This window comes from Xenopus tropicalis, chromosome 4, assembly GCF_000004195.4.
Source record: "Xenopus tropicalis strain Nigerian chromosome 4, UCB_Xtro_10.0, whole genome shotgun sequence".
NCBI classification, from domain to species: Eukaryota; Metazoa; Chordata; class Amphibia; order Anura; family Pipidae; genus Xenopus; species Xenopus tropicalis.
The window spans coordinates 96,652,396-96,674,358 of NC_030680.2; the positions used below are offsets into that span (position 1 = coordinate 96,652,396).

Below are 21,963 nucleotides of genomic sequence, written 5' to 3' on the forward strand. Positions count from 1 at the left end.
ACTGGTCTTTTTTCAACCCTATGTAACTATGTAAACAGAATTATGCTAATCTAGGACATCAAGTTGACCAACATGCATGGAGGTCTTGTTTTTGAGAGTATTGGAGGGTGCAGGTGTTGGGGTTCAGGAGGGAGGCCTCTGGAAGAGACATAATATATACATATATAAAAATTATTAATGCTACAAAATTTAGACATCTGACATAATATCAATTCTACTTAGGTACTGATATTCTGTTTTATAACCCATGCTTAGTACTTCATCCAGTTCATATTTGCAACATTAGTTCAGTTTCTACACGTACTATTGTGATCAAAGGCTAAGCCACATATTCCTTTTGTTCTCCTCCAATATAGTTGCCTATTGACTAAAAAAGGCTGCTTAGTCTACAATGAATGAATGCTGTGTTGGAAACTAGAAAATGTACACATCACATCCAGATAAAACAAAATATACACAAACTTTATTATAATATTAATAAAAATAGTTTTGCCACAAGCAATGCCACAATAGTCCATAAATATTAAAAACTGGCATACAATTTTTTTTTATATTGCCAGTGTTATTTTCAGATGAAAAATGCTACATCATTCCTCTTTCAGGGCATACATTATATCATCCTGACTGACATTTATCCTCACTCTTAGGTGAAGGTCATTTCTGCTTGATTCCACCAGAAGAAGTCGGGAGGCTCCAAGTCTATGGCACACAGCCATGGTCTCTGACATCAAAGGAGGTTGCAGTCCCTCTATCCTACACAGCACAACATGCTGTCGATATATCTGTAACAAACAGCTTTGATTACTACCACAAATATTAAAGATGATCCTACATCAACAAGGATTCAAGCATAATATATTAAATGAACAACTACCTGAGATTATTATAGTGTCTTTCCAGTCAACTGTCAGTCAGGGCTGTACCTACCTTAAAGGCACCTGTGAGTCTGTTCCTGGAGAAGCCCACAGGTGCCTATGTGGTAGATAATGCATATTCATAAACAGCTCCTTTGATATTTTCAAAAAAATGTGTATGATTTCTTGAAATGGTTCTAGACCTGTTTGTAATACTTTCATAAATATATAAAAAATATCCATACGTAGAAACACAATGATATGGCTGTGGCAGCAGAATAACAAAATATATCTTTGTGTGATCTAGTTTCAGACGGGGAAGTTATGGTTGCCAAAATGAGAAGATTGTGGTAGTGTCATTAAAATGGGGCTGCACGGATCATTCATATGAAACAATTAGAAAAAAAAAACATTTTTATCAAGGGGGAGGAGAACACTGTCAGACAATGCATTTCTTGGAGGCAAGGTTTGACTTCCAAAGAAAAAATGCAATGGCATGATAGGGGCCGCCTACGATGATATAAGATAACTACCAGAAATTGATTGGGATTACATTTGCCACTTTGGGTTAGATTTAAAGCTATTTTACAAAAACATGGAATACCCAGCGCCGGATTTATACATGGGGCGCCCCAAGGCCGCCCCCATATCCCCCTGCGCGAACACGCATGTGCCAAAGTTAAAACTCCCAAATGGAGCAGTGGGGAGAGGTCCCCATTGCTCCGTATGGGAGCAAAACTTTTAAATTTTGCGTGCGGCGGGGCGGCATGCTGCCCCTATGTTTATGCCGTCCTAGGCCCAGGCCTTTGTGGCCTCACCACAAATCAGGGCCTGGGAATACCCTGTCCTCTTTCACAGTACTTAAGAGAAGAATTTTCTGAAGAATTTTTTACTGCCAACATAGCCTACCTCGTAATGCATTAAACATGTAGGCCATGTGCCAAAATACAATTTTTCTTTCGTAATGCCAGCAGATGTAGCCATTAACTCCTGTACCACATTATAAATAAAATAGTGTTACCTTACATGGCAGAAGTTCCGTGATGCTTTTTAAGACTAGCTAGTCATTGTATCAATTTATTTTTTTGTATAAAGAACTAGGCCAAGGACATGACCATTATTCAGGTTTCAAAAAAATCCATAGCCCTTTTGTAGCAGATATATAAAAGCATGGTACAATAGTTGCCCATGGAACTTAGCTGTGGCCTTTTTAGTAATGGACTAAAGTCAAAACATAAAAAAAAAAATTCTATAGCTGAGTGGACTAAGCTCCTTGAAGACCTGGTCATAGACAAATGTATGTGCTTGCCACGTACAGTCACTGCCAAGCCGAGAATCATGCAGTGATTTAAGGGGAAAAAAAAAATCGAAATGCTTTGTGGTTATATTTATGGTAGTGTTAGTTTACACACGGGGCTCAGTAGAAAATGTTTATTTTGTTAGCAGAATGTAGGTAATGTTTGTTTGCTCATCTTGCTTTAACACTTCCCAAGTCTAGCACTTCAAACAGGATTATGCTGCTGCTGCCATGCGAGGCAACATTTGTCTTACTTTAAATGTAGCATAACTTAACCTACAATATTTTTTTTTAAGCAGTGACCCGAAAATGTCAGAGTAGGAGGCCCCACCTACCAACTCAAGCTGCTCCGATTCTGTCAGTTCATTTTTAATTTACCTGAAAACTGCTCAATTAAAATAACAGCTTTTGTGCACTTCTAGATGTTACACACTTATCGTAGATGTCAGGGCCATCTTGTTTTACTTTCACATAATGGTGAGTAAGCTGGTAAAGGATTTACACCCAATGCTTCTGATGTGAGGCTGCCTTTTCAGATCAGCTTGTTATAAGTATAAACAACAATGCAGTGCTTTAAAAGTACCTGTTGAAAAGTAGCTTCCTCAAGTCCAGATCTGCGAAATTCAGCAATTACAGCACGCAGGAATGTCTGTTCCATTAATGAAGAGTTTCTAAAAAAAAAAAAAAAAGGGAAAAAGTCAGTATATATTTGTCACATTTTTGCAAATGGCAGTTATTTTAATTTGTAAAGAATACAAATGCAAATAAGTTTAAGGAAGTTGTTCGAAAATTGTGGGGCTGCCCACCTAGGTCAGAGGAGTGACTGGGTTAGCCATTAGAAAAGGCCAGTTAAGGTGAGGTTAGGGGAGAATGGCCAGTTTGCTGAATTCTAATAGACAGGCCTGACCAAATGTTGGACTTAAAAAGGGGGAACTGAACCACTGGTTTTGGTAGTTTCTTTGAATTCCATGATGCCTGATAGAAGGATCTGTCCAAATGCGTGCATGCATATTAACTAGAAGCTACTAGTAAGAACAATTCATGCCCAAGCGATCCCTTATGCTTTACAACTGACATAACTAGGTTTGCATGTACCTCTTGCGGCATTTTCCTGCAGACATTTGAGGGGTTGTGAAAACTGTGTATATGTATACTACATACAACTTTTAATATGGATGTGCTAAACTGTTTAAAAATGCAACTGAAAATGCCTTCTGGTCTTGGACATACTGTGTCTAATAAACTTGAAATTGTTAAAAAAACAAATGAACGCCCTTATTAAAGGGATATGGTCATCACATATATACACCATTTTATTATATTACAATTTATTTTTTATTATACACTTTTGTTTATTTTTTTTATATATGCATGGAAACATATTTGGTAATGCTTTCATTTACACAAACACTCACATCAGACCCTGCCCCAGTGGAGCTTACAATCTAAAGTCCCTATAAGATTCACACACTACAGTCAATTTTATCTGGAGCCAATTTTACTTCCTGTATGTTTTTGCAGTTCTTCTGCCTAACCTGTCTACAATAAGCTTTACCCCCCCCCCTTACTTTTCATTGTTATACCAACCACCTAGAGACAAAGCGCCCAAATATCTGAATTCCCTCTCTGCTGTCCATTGTGTCCAGTGGGAATCACATAAGATCACTGGTGCTTTTTAAGGAATTCTTACCTAAAAAAATGTACAAGATTTCTATTTGAAAATCATTCAAAAAGCACCAGGCCTAAAGCTTAATGGGATTGCCCAAAAGAAACACACAGTCATGAGGACAAAGATAAGTTAACAAATTTAGCAAAAGTCACAAAACCATTTTCCTAAATCAAATTACATTACAAATTAGTGTCAGGCGAAAGCAATAACTACTCATTCTGAAATAATACTTTTGGAGCAAAGATATTTATAGTACTTCACAAACTTGGTACTACAAAATAGTACATATACGTCCAAAAATTCCAGGGCTGTGGAGTCTGAGTCGAGGAGTCGGAGGCAATTTTGGGTACCTGGAGTCGGAGTCAGAGTCGGCAAAAAATGAACCGACTCAGACTCCTACTAAATTTAAATGGGAATAAAAAAAAAATAAAGCAAGTTTAAATGTCCCAATTCACAAACAGTCATAAATTAATTACTTCTCTGCTATAAGAATAAAGCCCAATGCACACAGTGCGTAAACTAACACGTTGAGCGACCATGAAGCTTGATTTTCACTGACTGCTTCACTAAATGGGACGTAACGCACAGTTAAGGTGCGGCAGCTCCACTGTGTCGTGCCCACTGGGAACCTAGCCCAACTCTCACTCTCATGTTTCTCTGTTACAGGGAACCCAATGCCCACTGGGAACCTAGCCCAACTCTCACTCTCAAGTTCCTCTGTTACAGGGAACCCACTGGGAACCTAGCCTAACTCTCACTGATAACTAAGTAAAAGAAATTTGCAGGACTAGAAATACTTGCATACGTGAAGGGAATGGATAGTCAATAGTTTAAAGCAGTGCTGTCCAACTGGAGGCCCGCGACCCCCCTCTGTGTGGCCCCCCACCTGTCTGGCTGCTTTGATGGCTTACCTTTTGTGTAAGCTTTAAATGGTATCAGTACTGAGATTAACTGCCCCCTGCATGGTTCTCACCTCAGATTCAGGATGTAATTCCCCTGTATTGTTTAAAAATGTAATCCCCTGTGTTGTTCACACCTTTTAATACCTGCATTGTTCACCCCCCTGCAGTGTTCACACCTCAGGCTCAGGCTGTAATCACCCACATTGTTCCCCTGTTCACACCTCAGACTGTAGGTACCTATGCAGGTACTGCCTGGACTATGCTACCTGTGTGTATGGCACACACAGGGAGCATAGGGTAGGCAGAGTATGGCACACAGGCAGCATAGTGCAGGGAGGGTATGTTACACACAGGCAGGGTAGGGCAGGTGTAGTATGGTACACACAGGCAGGGTTGGGCAGGCAGAGTATGGCACACACAGGCAGGGTAGGGCAGGCAGAGTATGGCACACACAGACAGCATAGGGCAGGCAGAGTGCTGCCTGTGTGTGCCGTACACTGCTTGCCCTATGCTACTTGTGGGAGGTGAACCTGGCAGGGGTTTGTTGTGGGAGTTTGTTAGCAGTTGGAAATAGTCAGTAAATGGTCCCTAAGGTGTGTAATTATGTACTGGGGGTTGCTGTGCTATACACAGGGGAGGAGGAGGCATATGGAATTTAAGGGTATATCTTAATATGACATCATTCTTTCACATATGAATGATGGTTGATATCCCCACAGTAAGGACCAAGCATTTGGGATTTTGCTGTGCTACCACCATTGTGATAAAATGGGTGTGGTTTGAAGTGGTGTGGTTTCAAAAAGGGGAGTGGTCAAACTGGCTTCCATTAGCGGCCCTCCACCATGTATGCTAGAGAAATTCCGGCCCTCTGCACCGCAGAAGTTGGACAGCACTGGTTTAAAGGAACAGTAACACCAAAAAATGAAAGTGTATAAAAGTAACTAAAATATAATGTGCTGCTGCCCTGCACTGTGTGTTTACTTCAGAAAATCTACTATAATTTATATAAATACCCTGCTGTGTAGTATGGGGGCAGCCACTCCTGCACCGGTACAGCTGGGGTGTTTGCTACAGAAACCCTACTATAGTTTATATAAATACCCTGCTGTGTAGCCCCGGGGGCAGCCATTCCTGCACTGGTACAGCTGGGGTGTTTGCTACAGAAACCCTACTATAGTTTATATAAAATACCCCGCTGTGTAGCCCTGGGGGCAGCCGTTCCTGCACTGGTACACAGCTGGGGTTACTGGTGTTACTGTTCCTTTAAGACTGAAGCTTTAAAACATTTGAAAAACTGCTGTAATTCAGCTGTAATGTTAGCTTAAACTTTAAACATGACTATGGGATTCTAGGGAAATCATTAGGAGTAGGAGTATAGATAAAATTGTCTATCAGTTTATTATCAGTTCAGTTGTGTTTTAAGTGCCCCTTCCCCTTCCTGGATGTATAAAATACATTAGCATATTAAAAACAGAGGAGTCGGAGTCGGAGTCTAAGTATCAGAAACTGAGGAGTCGGAGAATTTATCTACCGACTCCACAGCCCTGAAAAATTCACAGTTGTGCATCTTAGGACTGAAATCTCCACAACTGATTTTGTTTAAAACACATGAATACTACATGTAAAGGTGCCCATACACTATAAGATCCGCTCGCTTGGCGATGTCGCCAAGCGAGCGGATCTTCACCCGATATCCCCACCTACGGGTGGGCGATATCGGGTAGCAAGGGACTTAAAAAAAAAAAATAATCCGATCGTTTGGGGCCAAACGATCGGATTACATTTGAGCTTATGGGGCAGTCGGTTCGGGGACCGCATCAACGAGCCGATGCGGTCCCCGATCCGACCGGATTTTCTAACCTGGCCGATCGAGATCTGGCCAATTTCAGGCCAGATATCGGTCGGCCAGGCAGCTCTCTTCTGCCCATGCACGGGCCGATTAGCTGCCGAATCGGTCCAAAGGACCGATATCGGCAGCTATAGTCGGCCCGTGTATGGGGACCTTTAGGTTCATGAGCTATCATATGATCTGCTCAGATCTATTTTACAATGTAATGATTCTATGGATGTAAATGTGTCTTATCACCAAAAGGACCATAAGTGTGTGAAGAATGTAAAAATAAACTAGGCATAAATGTATATATTTTTTTTTTATGTAGCCACCATTGCGTCTTTACAGTCTTTAATGCTTAGGGATTTGGTACAAAAAATCATATACCAAATTCAGCTACCCAATAGTTTGGAAGTCAGGTCAACAAGAGCACAAGCATCCTGATTGTATTTGTCATCCAGCACCCATAAGTGCAATAAAAACACACAGGAGGATCTACTGAAAAGAAGAAAAAAAACCAAAACATTAATTGGGCTTACCTGATTGCAGTCACATACGGTGAAGAAAACATTTCCTCCAAGGCTTCCATCACATGGGACATCTTAACCAATGAAGAGTCACCCATCTTACAAGAAAACTCACATATTTCCGTGGCTCTACGACATATATCCAGGCATCTGCGAGCATCTCCTGACAGTGCAGCCACCTAAAATAAATGTTTAAGTGGTAACATTTAAGCATACAGAGTTGCTTAAGCGCAACAGAGTTGTTCTACCACCAATATGGATTCATGCAGCTTAATTACCATCAAGCACAAGGTTCCCTTATTATTACTACAGAGAAAAGGAAATAATTTTTAAGAAATTATATCTTAATTATGCTGGAGCCTTCTAGATAACTGGTTTCCAGATAAAGGACTCCATACCACTATATTCCCTGTTTTGCAAGCTGAAGTTTATCAACATTGTTTTGAAACTGAATAATTTTACAAGCCCTAAAAGACATCACTGACCTTTCTTGCAACAAGCTGAATAGCATCATCACCGAATGCTTTGATGTGATTTAGCCTAGAAGTAATGATCTGCTGCAGTTGTTTGTGAGTGTAAGGCTGGAAAGACATTCTGGTCAGACCCTACAAACAAAAGGCATTGTACTTTAAGATCATACAAAACTGAAAGACATTTCGTTAAGTGCAGTAATTCCATTTTAATATATTCAGTTATTGCACATAGAATGTCAACAGAATATTTTACAAATGATGTAGGTATGGTTAATTAGAAGCACATGTATATTTGACACTGATTTAGGATGCGAGACCTCCTCAGTTGTCAGCAATGGCTTCTATCATTCTGTTTTTAGGTTAATAAAAAAACTGCAATTGTTGTGCGAGTATACCTGTTCTACAGGTCACAAGTGCCCTTTTTAGATAATGGTGTTGCAGTTGTGTTTTGCATGTAGAGGAGTGCCTTTTTGTGAAATCAATGCATCCCTCCCCACCAAAAGTATTCTAAAGTTAAAAACTGGAAGAAAAACACTAACCAGTCTGCTGGCCACTCTATTCATCATGATCCTTTCTGGCAGATCCATAGTATTTGCTATTGCCAGGACAATCAATTTTGCATGTTTTCTGGTCGGCCAGTCAAATAAACTATACATGACATTCTGTTTTCTTGTCCACAGCAAGTCCAGCTTGGAAAGGGAGCAGAAACAAATGAAAACATATATACATAGTTCATACTGTGCAAATGTTAAAAGATGTTTCTTAAAAAAACAAAACAAAACCACAGTCTATATTCTAACAAAGAATCATAGGATTGGATACAAGAAAGAACTGATGTATGATGACTCAAGCGCAGAGTTGAGAATTCCATCATTCATGATCTTAATTAGTGGAAGAACTTTATGGGATAGATATCTTCAGTAATTAATGGTAGAACTTTAATCTGTTATTCAAATCCTATATTTCCTTAGGGCCGATACACTGTCCACTAAGCCTTACTCCCATATGTAATAAAAGGCACTAATTTTACCAAGGAGCAGTAAACCCATAACAACCAATTCAATGTTTGCTTTTAAACAGGTGACCAGTAAATGCTTCTTGCTGATTGGTTGCTATGGGTTACTGGTTCTGGGCAAATTTAGCGTCTTATTTCTTAATCCCATAAGAGTCATATTTCATGTGTAAAACACTTCTTTTAAAAGCTTGCACCCTGAGGACAATCCCAAAGCAAGCAAAGGAAGGCTATGGTTATGCGTATTCAGGGTATTGTCTTGCCCAATGTACAATGAATAATTTGTTGTACAATTACAGAAAAATCTGTGGAGCATAAGCACTCTTCTTAAGCAGTGCCATAAAATTAATCACACACAAAAAATATATAAAAGTCTTGCCATTATCTTTTGCTTCACATACATTTGTAATACAGTTTTTGTTAATTTAAAATATTTCAAAGATGATAGGACAACAAGAAGGGAGGGCTGGGAAGTAATATTTAAATAAGACACATGTATTTTCCTGAACATTTCGGAAACATGGGGAGCATTTTCTAGTCTAAGATTGACCCAGAAGAGTGAAGTCATATCCTCACCTCATCCACCAGGAGCACTGTTGTTTCTTTTTTAGATGCTGGGGTGCTGAACCGTTTCTCCAGCAGTGCTGCAGCGTGATCTGCTGTGGCTTTTTGACCAGTTAGGAGCTATGAGCAACAAAGAAAAAGCTATTTTGATACATTTGTAAAGACAAGTTATTATTACCAAATAGTTATGGTGTTGGTGCTGATTAGAGCTTTGGTTATTGTATGTGCTCTACTCAATGTGCTGTACATACTTATAATGTACTGCTCCTTAACCACAAGGCCAGTGATTCGTAGGGAAGTCATCTTTACATTAAATATGTTATATACTGGGATTTAAATAAGGAGGGAAAGGTTATGTTTTAATTCATCTTGAGGTGTGCCATATATGGTGTATATTTTCAATAATATCTTGATCTATTAGGGCTCAAAAAAATTACACTGGGCAAATCTAACCCATTACAGTAACCAACAGTCTACAATGAACTTTAATCTCTGTTTCTGACTGGTTGCTATGGGTGACAATTTTTCTGACAAGTTTTCCCAGTAAATAGAACCTATAGCTGACTAATCATTTAATAAAACCAAAAGTTATTCTATATAGCATGTTACTTTATCCTTACAAAGACTGCATTGACTGTACAACAGACCTGTGTGTCTTTGTGCTAGAGAATCTACATTAGTGCAGTGGTGCAAATTTCCAAAGTTTAAACTATATTCGAAAGCCTACCGTCTTATAATTAGGTTGTAGGACTATATTCCTGTCACCAGAAGACATGAGGTTTAGCTTACATAAGGTAGCTTTTCAACCTAATGAATTTCCTGCAGTAGTTCTGTCTGAACTTGAACATATGAACTCTCTGGGGCAGGGTTTAGTTATCCAGGATGCTTATTGAGTTTATGAAAAGAACCAGGAGCACCCTTCTGCTTTAGAAAATAATGCAGCTACAAAAAGACATGAAAATGGCAAGTTCTTTCTATTATACAGCAGTTAATCCAGTCAGGTATAATAAACAAAACTTTAACCAAGCAACCAATGATGGGTTGAAACTACAAAAATTCTACTCCAAATCAAGTGGTCACAATTCTAAACTCTGCAAAATGTAGGGTGCGCTAATCATCTTTTAAGTTTTGGTATAGATTGTTATCACCTTTAGAATCTGTACATAGGCCTGATGAGGATCAGTCAGTTTCATGCCATTTATTTCAATGTACTGGAACGACGGCAGCTCTTCTTCTTCTGCACTTTCCTGTAAACTACGAATCACCTCATGAACAGTGGCTGTTTTTCCTGTACCGGGTACCCCTGAGATGTACATGCATCTGCAAAGCAAACACATATTGTCAAGAAATATCCAGTACAAAAGCCCACAAAAAAATCTAGTTAACAAGGGTAATACATTAGGTATACTGTGCTTGAAAGTACTTCAGCAGCATCAGTTTCAAGTACAGGTATAGGACCCATTATCCAGAATGCTTGGGACCAAGGGTATTCCGGATAAGGGGTCTTTCTGTTATTTGGATCTCCATACCTTAAGTCTACTAAAAAATCAATAAAACATTAATTAAACCCAATAGGATTGTTTTGCATCCAATAAGGATTATGTATATCTTAATTGGGATCCATTACAAGGTACAGTTTTATTTCTACATAGAAAAAGCAAATCAGTTTTAAAATTCTGAATTATTTGCTTATAATGGAGTCTATGGGAGACAGGCTTTCCGTAATTCGGAACTTTCTGGATAACGGGTTTCCGGATAAGGGGTCCGATACCTGTAGTATGCTTAGGCAACAGAACAGCTTATTCATTTTCTGTAATAGACATGAGAAAACGCCAATGCCACCTGTGCCTGTTGCCAATTACTTTTAAGGCTCCTACCTGTCACTGTGTGCTCTGAAATAGCTTAAGTGTGCATTTTAGGTCAGAAATCCACCCAGTAACTTTAACTGTATCTGCCTGTCACTGTAGGTAGATGGTTAAAAGTACTGGCAGTGTTAAATGTTACTCACCCCCCAGTGCCATCTAAGAGTTTGCTTTCCACAAAGTTATACACATCTTGGTATTCTTGCTCCCGGCAGGGTAGTGATTCAGGCACAGCAGAGACATGAAGCCTGCAAACAAAAAGATTGCTATATGTACAAACAAAAGGTAGGCCATCATAAAATGCTTTGCTTTTACCTGGTGAACATTACCATTTACAGACCACCTGTATTCAAAAACAAAATGCCCACTGAGTTTTCATTCATCTCTCCAATTAGACATCTGTATAATACTAACATAATTACTTTTTACAATGAAGTAGGAACATAATACAGTGGGGTTGTAGCAGATGTTGTCTTCTTGGATTTTGCCAGACCTTTTGATACAGTTCTGCTTAAATGTTTCTAAACAAAGTAAACTTGGTACTGCAGTTTGTACATAAATAGAACTGTACAGGCCAGGGGCGCTGCTGCCATTAGGAGGGTTGAGAGACTGTTCTCAGGTGGCAGCAGCCAGCTAGTTACCAGGAGCAGCAAATAGCAGCTTCTGGTAACTTCAGGATTAGTATATTCTGATTTTTAAATCAAAATTTTGGCTGTGTGTGCAATTGCACTCCTCACACAAGCTATGTGTTACTTATTTAAGCTATGCATGTAAATTTAACAGTAGAATATGGCTAGTAAAACATTTCACAAGGAATAAAATTACAAGAAAAAGTTGAAAAACACATTATATACTACACAAAATGTAAAATTATGAATGAATGAAAAGTGGGTACATTTTTCTGTGGTGAGCTCTATTTTGATAAATCTACCCCTAAGTTTTGGTAACCTTGGTAGAGTTCACATTAGAGGTTTGGAGGTTTAGATCAAGATTCCCTCACCTGATCCTGGCCTCTTCCAGCATATTGCTCGGTTTTTTAACTGGTTGGTTTCTCTCTGGAATTCTAGGAGTTGCGGAATGTGGTGTCTTGGAGTTAGGCTTAACAAACAAATTAGCATTTTTCAGTCAAACAAAATAAAAATAATATGTAGAACATCCTTGTTTAACTCTATAATATACCAGACAGAAAACATTTATTCATGTGGTTTAAAGGACAAGGAAAGTCTAAGTCACTTGGGGGTGCCAAAATGTTAGGCACCCCCAAGTGACTTAAATCACCTTGTACCCCAGGCTTGTACCCCAGGCTGGTGCCCCCGAAAACAGCACCAGCCCAGGGTACCTGTATCGAGCGCTTCCTCCTTCCTACTCGCGCTGCTGGCAAATGTCCGGGACAGGCGCATGCGCAGTAGAGTGAAACGCCGACTTCTCTGTTCAAAGTTTGGCTATTCACTCTACTGCGCATGCGCGCGCAGTGAACAAGGAAGAGGGAAGCGATCTGCTACCCCGGGCCGGTGCTGTTCTCTCCATACAGGGGCACCAGCCCGGGGTAAAAGGTAAGCGATTTAAGTCACTTGGGGGTGCCTAACATTTTGGCACCCCCAAGTGACTTAGACTTTCCTTCTCCTTTAAAGAGCTGTGTGAGAAAGCTAAGAGACAAGCAGATTGCGCAAGACTGCACTGCAAAACTCACTGTTTTATTGGGTGTCCTTGAAGAGGCTTTCCTGGAGGAGGTTGGTGTTCTAGGTGTAGCACATCCTTTCTTTACATTTCTTTTTAATGGCACTTGCTCTTGTTCATTTTCTTCCTCACTGTCACTGGGTGTACAAGTCTCTTTTATTGGAACAAAGTCTTTGTCCTCATCAACATCTTCATCACTGTCCATTAAAGCCCTGCGTAGATCAGACATTTAATTAATGCTAATTAAGTCTAAAGTCCTGTATTACATTATTTCATAGTTTACATTTTTTTTAATGCCAAGAGGAATAAGAATTGTATTTCTCTCCTTAAAGGAGAAGGAAAGTAATTTTGGCATTTTACCACATTAGTGCCACCTAGAACGCTAAATCTATTCTGCCGAAAGCATTACTATACCTGAGTAAAGAGTCCTAGAAGCTTTCTCTGTTTGTTTAAGATAGCAGCTGCCATTTTAAGTAGCTTCCTGCTTGCAGCTCTAGCCCTTGTAGCTCATATTACACATTCCTAAGAGTGGGGGGAGTGAGAATTATGAATTCTTATGGGAGGGGGGGGGAGCAGGAGAGGGGAGAGAACTGCTCAGACTCTGGCCCCAGGAATGAAGGATTTTTCTGAGAGAGGAAGTCAGATACCCAAGAGCATGATTACAAAAAAAACAAGACAAGAAATCCTTTGTTTCTTTTTTTAGAGGACTTCTGTGAGTGCTTATGGCTGTATATACATTGATCTTTCTGATAAAGCTTTCTTAGTTTTTACCTTTCCTTAAAAATCCTTAAAACCAGGATAGTTTTCTTCTTTTGTGTTGCTTGGGACAAAGCAAGCAATCAGGCACCACCAAATGCAGCATGGCAGTGTGAACATGCAACATATATTACTAGTGTTAAGGTTAGTGTTTGCTCCTTTCCTTGACCACACATGCAGATCACCATGTCTGCTTATGTATAAAGCAGATCTGTAAATTTAAAAATCAGAGATTACTGTTTAACTTGTCAAGATATTTTGTATCTGTGGGAGTGAACATTTTTTTCCCACATGTAAATTTTTGCATTAGTTTTACTCTAACAATCCCCTATCATAATAATTATTTTATTACCTTATATAAACAATTATAAAGCAGCTTTAGTTATATCATATTAAGCAGCTACTTACTTTAATTGTGCACGGACTTTGTTTGCAGTCATCCGTGCAGATGTCCTGCGGGAACGGGGGGTCTGTGGCTCTTCTTCAAAATCTTCTTCAGACCTGTGAAAATAGACATTTTTGAAAACAAATGAGCAAGAAAAAAAAAAAAAAAAGCAACATTTTTCTCAAAGATATGATTGGGCAAAAAAGAACATCTTTTACACTTAAAGGATAACTGTAGCCCTGAATACATTTTTAAAAAAAAAAGTAATTTTAATTAGACCTTTGGTATATAGGGCTGTTGTGATGCTTCCGACCACAAAAGCCATATGCAGCTTAAAACAGGACACCCAAAACAGCCCTAAATTACTGATTTCATCAGCATGGTCTGCATTCTCTAAGTTCAAGCACATAATACATTTGGTTGCAGGGTATTTGATGCACGTGTTCATTATTACCCTGCACCCCAAAGCACCACACAGAGGAGGCACTTGGCCGAAGGAGGACAAAATTAAATACCATAACAAGGAATAAAATTCCTTTTTTAGATGTATCACCTTTTTTTTTTTTAAATACAAATTAACATTAATATAAATCTACAGGATAATATGAAAAGGTATTATTTTAGCCTGCTCTAAACAACACAGGCTTGCTGTATATAAAATACTTAAGTCTACTGAATGTTTTTTTCTGAATTGATTTAAAAGGTTTTCATAAGTGTTATAGACTCAGAAAAAGTGCACCATTAATAAGGATATTACCTTTTTGAAGGCCGAGATGTACTTTTCTTTGGCGTGGGTTCCAGTTTTTGGGGTGTTTTAGACTTAACAGGCCTTTCATTATCAGCAGCTTTATTTCCATTCGCTTCTATGCTAAGAAAGCACACATGCATAATCCTTATTTAATTAAGCAATTAACCTGCTGTTAATATTACAGATGAATGCAACACAAAGCAATGTTCAAAGTATGCAAGACTTTTTAGGTTATTCCCAAAGGGAAAAATGTAATATGAATCCTCTAGAAGAACTGTGCTTCAAAACAAGAAATTATTTTTGTGCAGAGCAGTGCCAAAGATGGTGCCCACCAACCCCACTGCAGAGTTCTCCAGCTTTTTAAGATTAGGGCCATTTTGGGATATCTGGTTGGGGTGCTGAGGATCCTGTACAGAGACTCTATGATATATTAATGCCTTCACTTCTACTTTAAGTCACTGACCATAGCAGAGAAGCAAAGGTAGCAATAGAAAGATAAGCAACTAAAAAATTACAACAAACAGAAATCAGTTTACAGTTAGAACTATATAAAACTCTAAATTCATAAGGCAGGACAGGAAGTAAAGCTATTCAACAGTCATGGAAATTGAAGAGCTAACATTTATCTATACAACACAATTTTTTTTGTTATAAAATGCCATGCAAACAGCGAAGTTGGATCTGAGGTATGGTATGTTATTAACATAGTGTTACATCCATATTTACCAGATTTTACCCAAACTCTGGTCCTTTGGCAGACTGCCATATAATTGTTCCAAAGGTCGTCTCATTGGAGTCAGTCTTAAACTGTGTCTTGTTGTCTGACTATTTGTGTTTCCCTTTAATGGCAAGATGCCAGTGCTCCTGGGAGTGTCACCATTGACTTTCTTTGGTGGTGAATCAGGAATTCCACTAAATGCCACTTTCCGCTTGGGAGCTATGGATTCCAGGATTTTGAACTCCTTATCCAACGTGTTGTCCTTTTGTTCAAGGCCAGGGACTCCAGACTTTGTTGGACCTAATTATCAAAGACAAGAATATAGCATTTTTACTTATTTCTGTCCACTTACTGTCAGCTAATAGCTGCCCTTTGGCAAAAGTGCTAATCTAGTTACTCTACTAAAAGCCTCTCTCGTTGTGCTGCTCATATTTGTTCCTGTATACTTTACTTGTCATTTTTCTCTTCAATTTGCTTGCAGGAACATCAAGAGGTGAATGTATAATTTTTACTTTTCTTATAAGTTTCTGTCTATGTAGTGTATTTGGCTAAATTTTCAATTTATGCCTTGCCTGAACTTGCAATAAGCTTTGTGGATCTACTGTGTTATCATTTCCTTACAAAATTAGCAGTGACAACTAGTGTTAATCTAGCCTCTACAGAGATGTATCAAAAACATAAATAATCCCCCATACAAAAAGCTGCTTCTTATTGTGATTGTTTGACGTCTTAAATGGCAGTGTACTTAAGGCAAAATTTTAAGGACACTTAAAAAAAAAGTATTTCTTCAATCATAACTGTCGGCTTACACTCACTCAGGGGGAAACAATGGAACTATTCTTTTAAAAAATAGTGCCCAGTGCAACTACTAGATAAAATAAATCAATGAACAAGATGAGGTAGTTTATATACAAACATCAAATATAGATGCACACCAGGTATTTTTAGTAAGAAAAAAAAAAAACAATTTAAAAAAAAAAAAATCTTATAGATAAAACATGTACAGTAGTTTATTTACTGGACTGAAAAATTGAACTATTGCGTTTACAATTTCTTAGCCACTTAAACACCCATAACCAACACTCCGCTGCCGAGCATTTCCAAATTTTTTTAAAAAAAAAAAATAGTATTCTAGTGGACATCTTTTTATGATTTTCTAAGGCTTTTGCATGCATTATCAACTGCTCAGAGAGAAAAAGGCAAATTAACCTTCTTATCTGCAATCACCATATTGCCAAAGTTACTACCATGAATAATTGGTTAAAATAAATCTTAACAGTAAAATGCAAAAATTTTCAAAACATACTACTGAGCTGCAGCTTCTTTCTAGCTCCAGGAGTGCTGGTCGTAGAGACTCTTTGAACTCCTCTCTCCTTGCAATGGGAGCTCTTGGAGGCCGAATGTCTTGATTCTACTTCTGCCTCATTTTTTTGTCCCCTTGAAGCACTGCGAGTAATTTGTTTGCTTTCAGCAATATCTCCCTCTAACGGATAGAAGAGGGGCTTTGGCAAAGAATTATGATCCTCTAGGTCATGGTTTGCAGCTATCACTCCATCATTATGACAAACATTGGATGTTAATGGCTTGAAAGCTTTCCCATTCCATGACAGCTTCACAAAGAGTGATCCAGCATCTTTTTGTACAGGAAAACTGTCTTCTGGCTTCAGCTGAGTTACCTAAAGATGATATTAAGTTCACAGAATCAACATTAAGACACCTAATTTCTCATTTAAAGGAGAAGTAAAGGTAAAAACTAAGTAAGCTTTATAAGAAAGGTCTATGTAAATACAGCCATAAGCACTCACAGAAACCCTGTACTGACTTCTCTGTAAAAAGATTAGTTGTTTCTGTTTTCCTCTGCCAGATACACACAGCTTTCAGCTCTCTCCTGCTCCCCCTCCCTCAAGAATTCTAAGAACTCACTCCACCTTCCCTTAGGAATGTGGATCTGAGCCACTCAGCAGGAAGCATAGTCTTACTAACTGAGCATGTACACTTGGTCAGGGTGTCTGTGCAGGAGTGAGGAATTATGGGAACTTTCGTTACACAGCTCAGCATTTTTTCTTCCTGTCTGGCTTCAGATCTTCTGAACAGGTGAAATATGGGGAGACTTAAGGGCACTATTGAGACAACTGAAGGTATGCATGCAGCGTGAGATTAACTCTTTATTAGCCTTTCCTTCTCCTTTAACTTTATAATGAGCGTGAAAGAATGAATATTTTTGTGCTTAATAGTGTCTTTGGATTTTATATTCTCCTCCAGATTTTAAGTCACAACTGCAGTACACCTGCATGTTTCTATTTATCACAGCCATTACCATTATCTCCAATTTTTAAAATAAGCCACGTACTCACAATCAAATTATAATTCTACATTATAAAATATAATATGTAATTTATATAAGCAAGTTGTCTGTATCACATGACAGTTTCCACAGATTGTCATTCAGCCTCTTCAGTTATGTTCTTTTCTTTTCTAATCTTTTTCTCCAGAGTCAAAAAGTTTACCTCAACACGTCCAATAATTGTCTCTGCATCAATATCATTTTCACAGGAAGGGACATCATATAGGAATATTTCCTGTTGATGAGGCTCCCGTCCAAGTAGGGCTCGCTTCCTGTATGGAACTTCTTCATAACGTAAAAACCACTGTACTATGGCATGCTTACTTGTGTGTTTCTCATTTCCTTGAAAAAGTGAAGGTACACCATATATTATAAATCCTGTACTTATACGTTATTTATTTAGTAAAAGATCAAGATTAAGGGCAAGGGCACATGGGGTGTATTGTCAGCCTGCGGGTAAAGCACTGACAATATGCCCGTTGTGCCTGCGCTTATCCACAGGCTGGCAGTACCCTCATGTGCGCTTGCCCTAATGGTGCAAACTGTGCCCTCCAGAGTGTGACAGAGTAAAAAGCCTGTGCATTTGCTTTCCAGCAACTTTGCTTCCCCTGGAACTCCCTAGCCTAAACTTGGGCTTGGACTTCTTGGAATAACAAAAGAACACAACTTTAATTTAAAATGTGTTGTTTGGTTATTTGTATATGTAATTTCAAATGAAAGTATATCTGCCCCGGCTATTTATTTCTCTGCCCAACTTGCTTTGACTCTGGAAACAGTAGAAGCCAGCTAATTAATATACCTGGAGGACCATTGACTTCTGCTATATAGTTCCAAAGGTGAGACCCAGAAAACAGGAAGGTATAAACAAATACTGCACTCAATAGCAATTACAAATAACTTTAAAATCATTAAAAATGTTGCTGGATAGTCCCTTAAAAATACATTTTCTTTTATTATGAAAAAGGACCACTTTAAGAAAATAAAGTGTGTGATATATCCATAATATGTATTGAAATGCTATACTGTTACAATCATATAGGCAAAAAAAAAAAATCATACTGTAAATCTTATTAAAGGAATCCGTTACCGTAATTGAGCTTCAACAGCAAAATCCAACATTGAAATCTGTTTTTCAAAAACACAGATTTTTTTTTTTTATATTTAATTTTGAAATTTCCTATTCTTCATTTCCCAGGGTGCCACAGTCATGTGACCTGTGCTCTGATAAACTTCAGTCACACTTTACTTCTGAGCTGCAAGTTGAAGTGATATCACCCCTTCTGCAGCCGATCAGCAGAACAATGGGAAGGTAGCAAGATAGCAGCTCCCAGTAGATATCAGAATAGCACTCAATAAGAAGAAATCAAAGTCCGGCTTGGGACTCCTCCAGTTACATGGGAGTAGGAGAAACAATAGGTTATCTGAAAGCAGTTCTAATGTGTAGTGCTGGCTCTTTCTGAAAGATCAGACTCAGGCACAATGTACTGAGATGGCTGCCTACACACCAATATTACAGCTAAAAAAATACATTTGTTGGTTTAAGAATAACATTTTAAATGGTCAAGTGTATGATTTGCTATGTAAACAGCGTAATTTAGAAAAAAAACTAAATCATGACAGTATCCCTTTAAACAAGGTTTTTCTTCTGCTTTTACAGGAAAGAGCAGCAGTGAAAGGAAACCACCTTTAAGAGTATTTATTACCATTACTATATTACTAACACATATTTTCCTTACCATCATCATACAATTCTTGGAGCTTTGCAACAAACGGCCTCTCCTCATTTTCCCCTTCTATCAGAACAAAGTCTCCAGGAGTTACTGTTATATACCCAGTACCTTCTGATTTTATGTCGAGCCCTCTGAAACACATAGGAGATAAAATAGGTACATACAAATTGCAACAAACCAATGCATGTAAGTTTCTTATGACACTAAGGGCTCTGGCACACGGGGAGATTAGTCGCCCACGACAAATCTCCCTTGTCACGGGCGACTAATCTCCCCGAACTACCATCCCATTCAATGCTGCCATTCAATGTACAATCGAGACAAATTCACTGTACCCACGTGCAAGGTGGGTGGTAACTGACTTTTTTTCTGCCTGCTACTTTGCACCAGCTGGGGTGAACATATACACTAAGATACATTTGTTCAAGACCAATTTTTATTCTGCATTTAGCATTTTCCACTCCAGTACACAAGAAGCAGAATTTAATAAATTAAAGGAAAACTGTAAGTTGTAGCGAATGCTTTCTATTTTTTCCCAGACAGATTTCATTTTTTGCTTATTATTTTAAATTACAAATTGATTTTTACATGATTCGGAAGGTAGATGGGTACAGCATCTGATTCAAATTGATTTCAATAGTGAGGATGCTAAGATCTCCTTAACAGCTTTTATCACTATATTACCCTACACCCATGTGAACATTCACAGTAAAAGATGTAAATCTCAAAACAAACAAACGTAACTTTGCTTAAAGCTCTTCTCTAAACACTTTTGCTATTTACATTCATAACTTTTCTATGTAAACAGAGTAAGATCAGATGTTCCTTTTCTAAGGAAATTAATTTTGAGTAGACTGTAGCCACACAGTAAAAGTGACCAGAAGATGGTCATAATAAAAAAAAAAAAAAAAGTGCTTAGGAGAACACTTTGAGCAATTTTATATTTCTGCATTTCAAGAGTTTACATTTTATTTAGACTTCTGCCAAAGACATGGGAGCTATGTCATCAGCTATCAAAACGACAGCATGTCAACAGGCTTTTAGTGTTTAAGGTTATGATATGGAAACACATTGCCTAGCATTAAGATTTTACCAAAGCAGCCTTAGCATGGCAAATCCACTGACAGGCGACAGGTGTGCTGCCATGTTCCTCTTATTGAAAGGCTGATTTCCATGGGAAGAAACCAGTTGAGATATTTGTACACCAAGCATCTCTTTCCAGATGTATAATGTTACCTAGTGTGTTTAATGATGTTAAAATTACTTATATTTACCCATAATGTAGATTCAGTAGTTTCCTGTCTTTTATGGATGGTCTCCCTTTCCAGGCATAGACTCTGTATTTTTTCACCCGGGTGAAATATTTGGTCATGACTTCAGCACAGAAAACCTGCAATCAAGAAACACATTATACAACTACTTTTAACATTTGTCCATAACTACTCAGAGGAATAATATACACTTATCAATAAGCATTTGTTTGCTTGAAAATGTGTTCTGATATTCTTTTTTCTATGAAACAAGGCAGATACAGTGAAAGCTCAATTTTACATCCCCTGATTTTAAGTTTCCCTGCATTTTACACCATTGGTTGTGGTCCCACTAATATATAGCACATAATAAACTTCCCTGATTTTACATTTTGCACCATTTTTGGTCCCCGGAAAAACTTAAAATGGGGGTTCTACTTGTATAGCAAAAGTGAACATTTCATTTTACCGTTACTCCCACCTTATGGATCAATAAGGGGGTATTTAACATTTCTCCTGCATAATGAACTATTTATCTATATTACCTGTAACAATATTCCCTCCAATTTCTTCTTGGATGTGTGCACAAACATTTTTTTTTTGTTTAGTTATCTGTGTTTAATTTTAAAACATATCTATTAAAACAAAATATTTACATATTAAGCACCTCTTTTTTGATGATAGAAAACATCTGCAGATGTAGAGTAAAGTTATCTGAAGATGAGTAAATAAAGGCACATGCTTGGTATGTCAGGATAAGTTGTTTAACAGATCCCTCTGGTTTCACACACCCTGCCCAGAATAAAGGTCACTTTACATGGGGGTATGTATGTATGTATGTAGAATAGATTAATGCAACAGGGGGTCATTAAAATATGACTATAACAAATGAATACAAAGTACAACAACACTAAATACAAATTGATACAAGGTACAGTTGCAAGAAGTTAAGAATAAAATTGACAAGAGGATAGAGGTCCCTGCCCCGTAGATTTTATATCAGAAATAAATGATCAGAAATAAACATATTGCATATTGTTCCGAGTGGAACGCGCAAAAACATAGCCAAAGCAGAGTTGTAACTTTCCTGCCCAGCTGACAGGCGCAGCATACCTTACAGTGGGATAACATTACCTGCTTCCAGCTCAGCACAGAAAGGAAGTGGCTTTCCAAACCAAATAAGTTAGGGTTCTATATTACACAAAGCTACTTCTTGCCTCAGAAACACCACCCCTGCTCACCCTGTCACTCTTCTCTGTTTAGAACGTCCTTCTCTCACTCTACAGCTTCACTGATCTCCTCCGCTTAGAACTGGAACACTTTTTCCCGCCAGCAAAGTCTGGCAAAGTGACGTCACTACCTGG

The 21,963-nt window shown here is 38.3% G+C and overlaps 1 protein-coding gene across 2 annotated transcripts; it reads right to left on the reverse strand.

Annotated features, from left to right (window-relative positions):
* Positions 1-441: 441 nt before the first annotated feature.
* On the reverse strand, positions 442-21,936 carry orc1 (origin recognition complex subunit 1). 2 transcript variants are annotated; one of them, XM_012961277.3, is made up of 18 exons: positions 21,841-21,936; positions 20,624-20,739; positions 19,356-19,480; positions 17,783-17,961; positions 16,582-16,951; positions 15,284-15,575; positions 14,567-14,677; positions 13,833-13,925; positions 12,682-12,880; positions 11,992-12,089; positions 11,138-11,239; positions 10,278-10,449; positions 9,142-9,249; positions 8,093-8,242; positions 7,566-7,685; positions 7,093-7,259; positions 2,735-2,822; positions 442-782 (listed from the first exon to the last, which is right to left on the reverse strand). In XM_012961277.3, the coding sequence occupies exons 2-18, from the start codon at positions 20,719-20,721 to the stop codon at positions 588-590; spliced, it is 2,667 nt and encodes an 888-aa protein (XP_012816731.2). In that variant the 5' UTR covers positions 20,722-20,739; positions 21,841-21,936; the 3' UTR covers positions 442-587.
* Between the last annotated feature and the right edge of the window lie 27 nt (positions 21,937-21,963).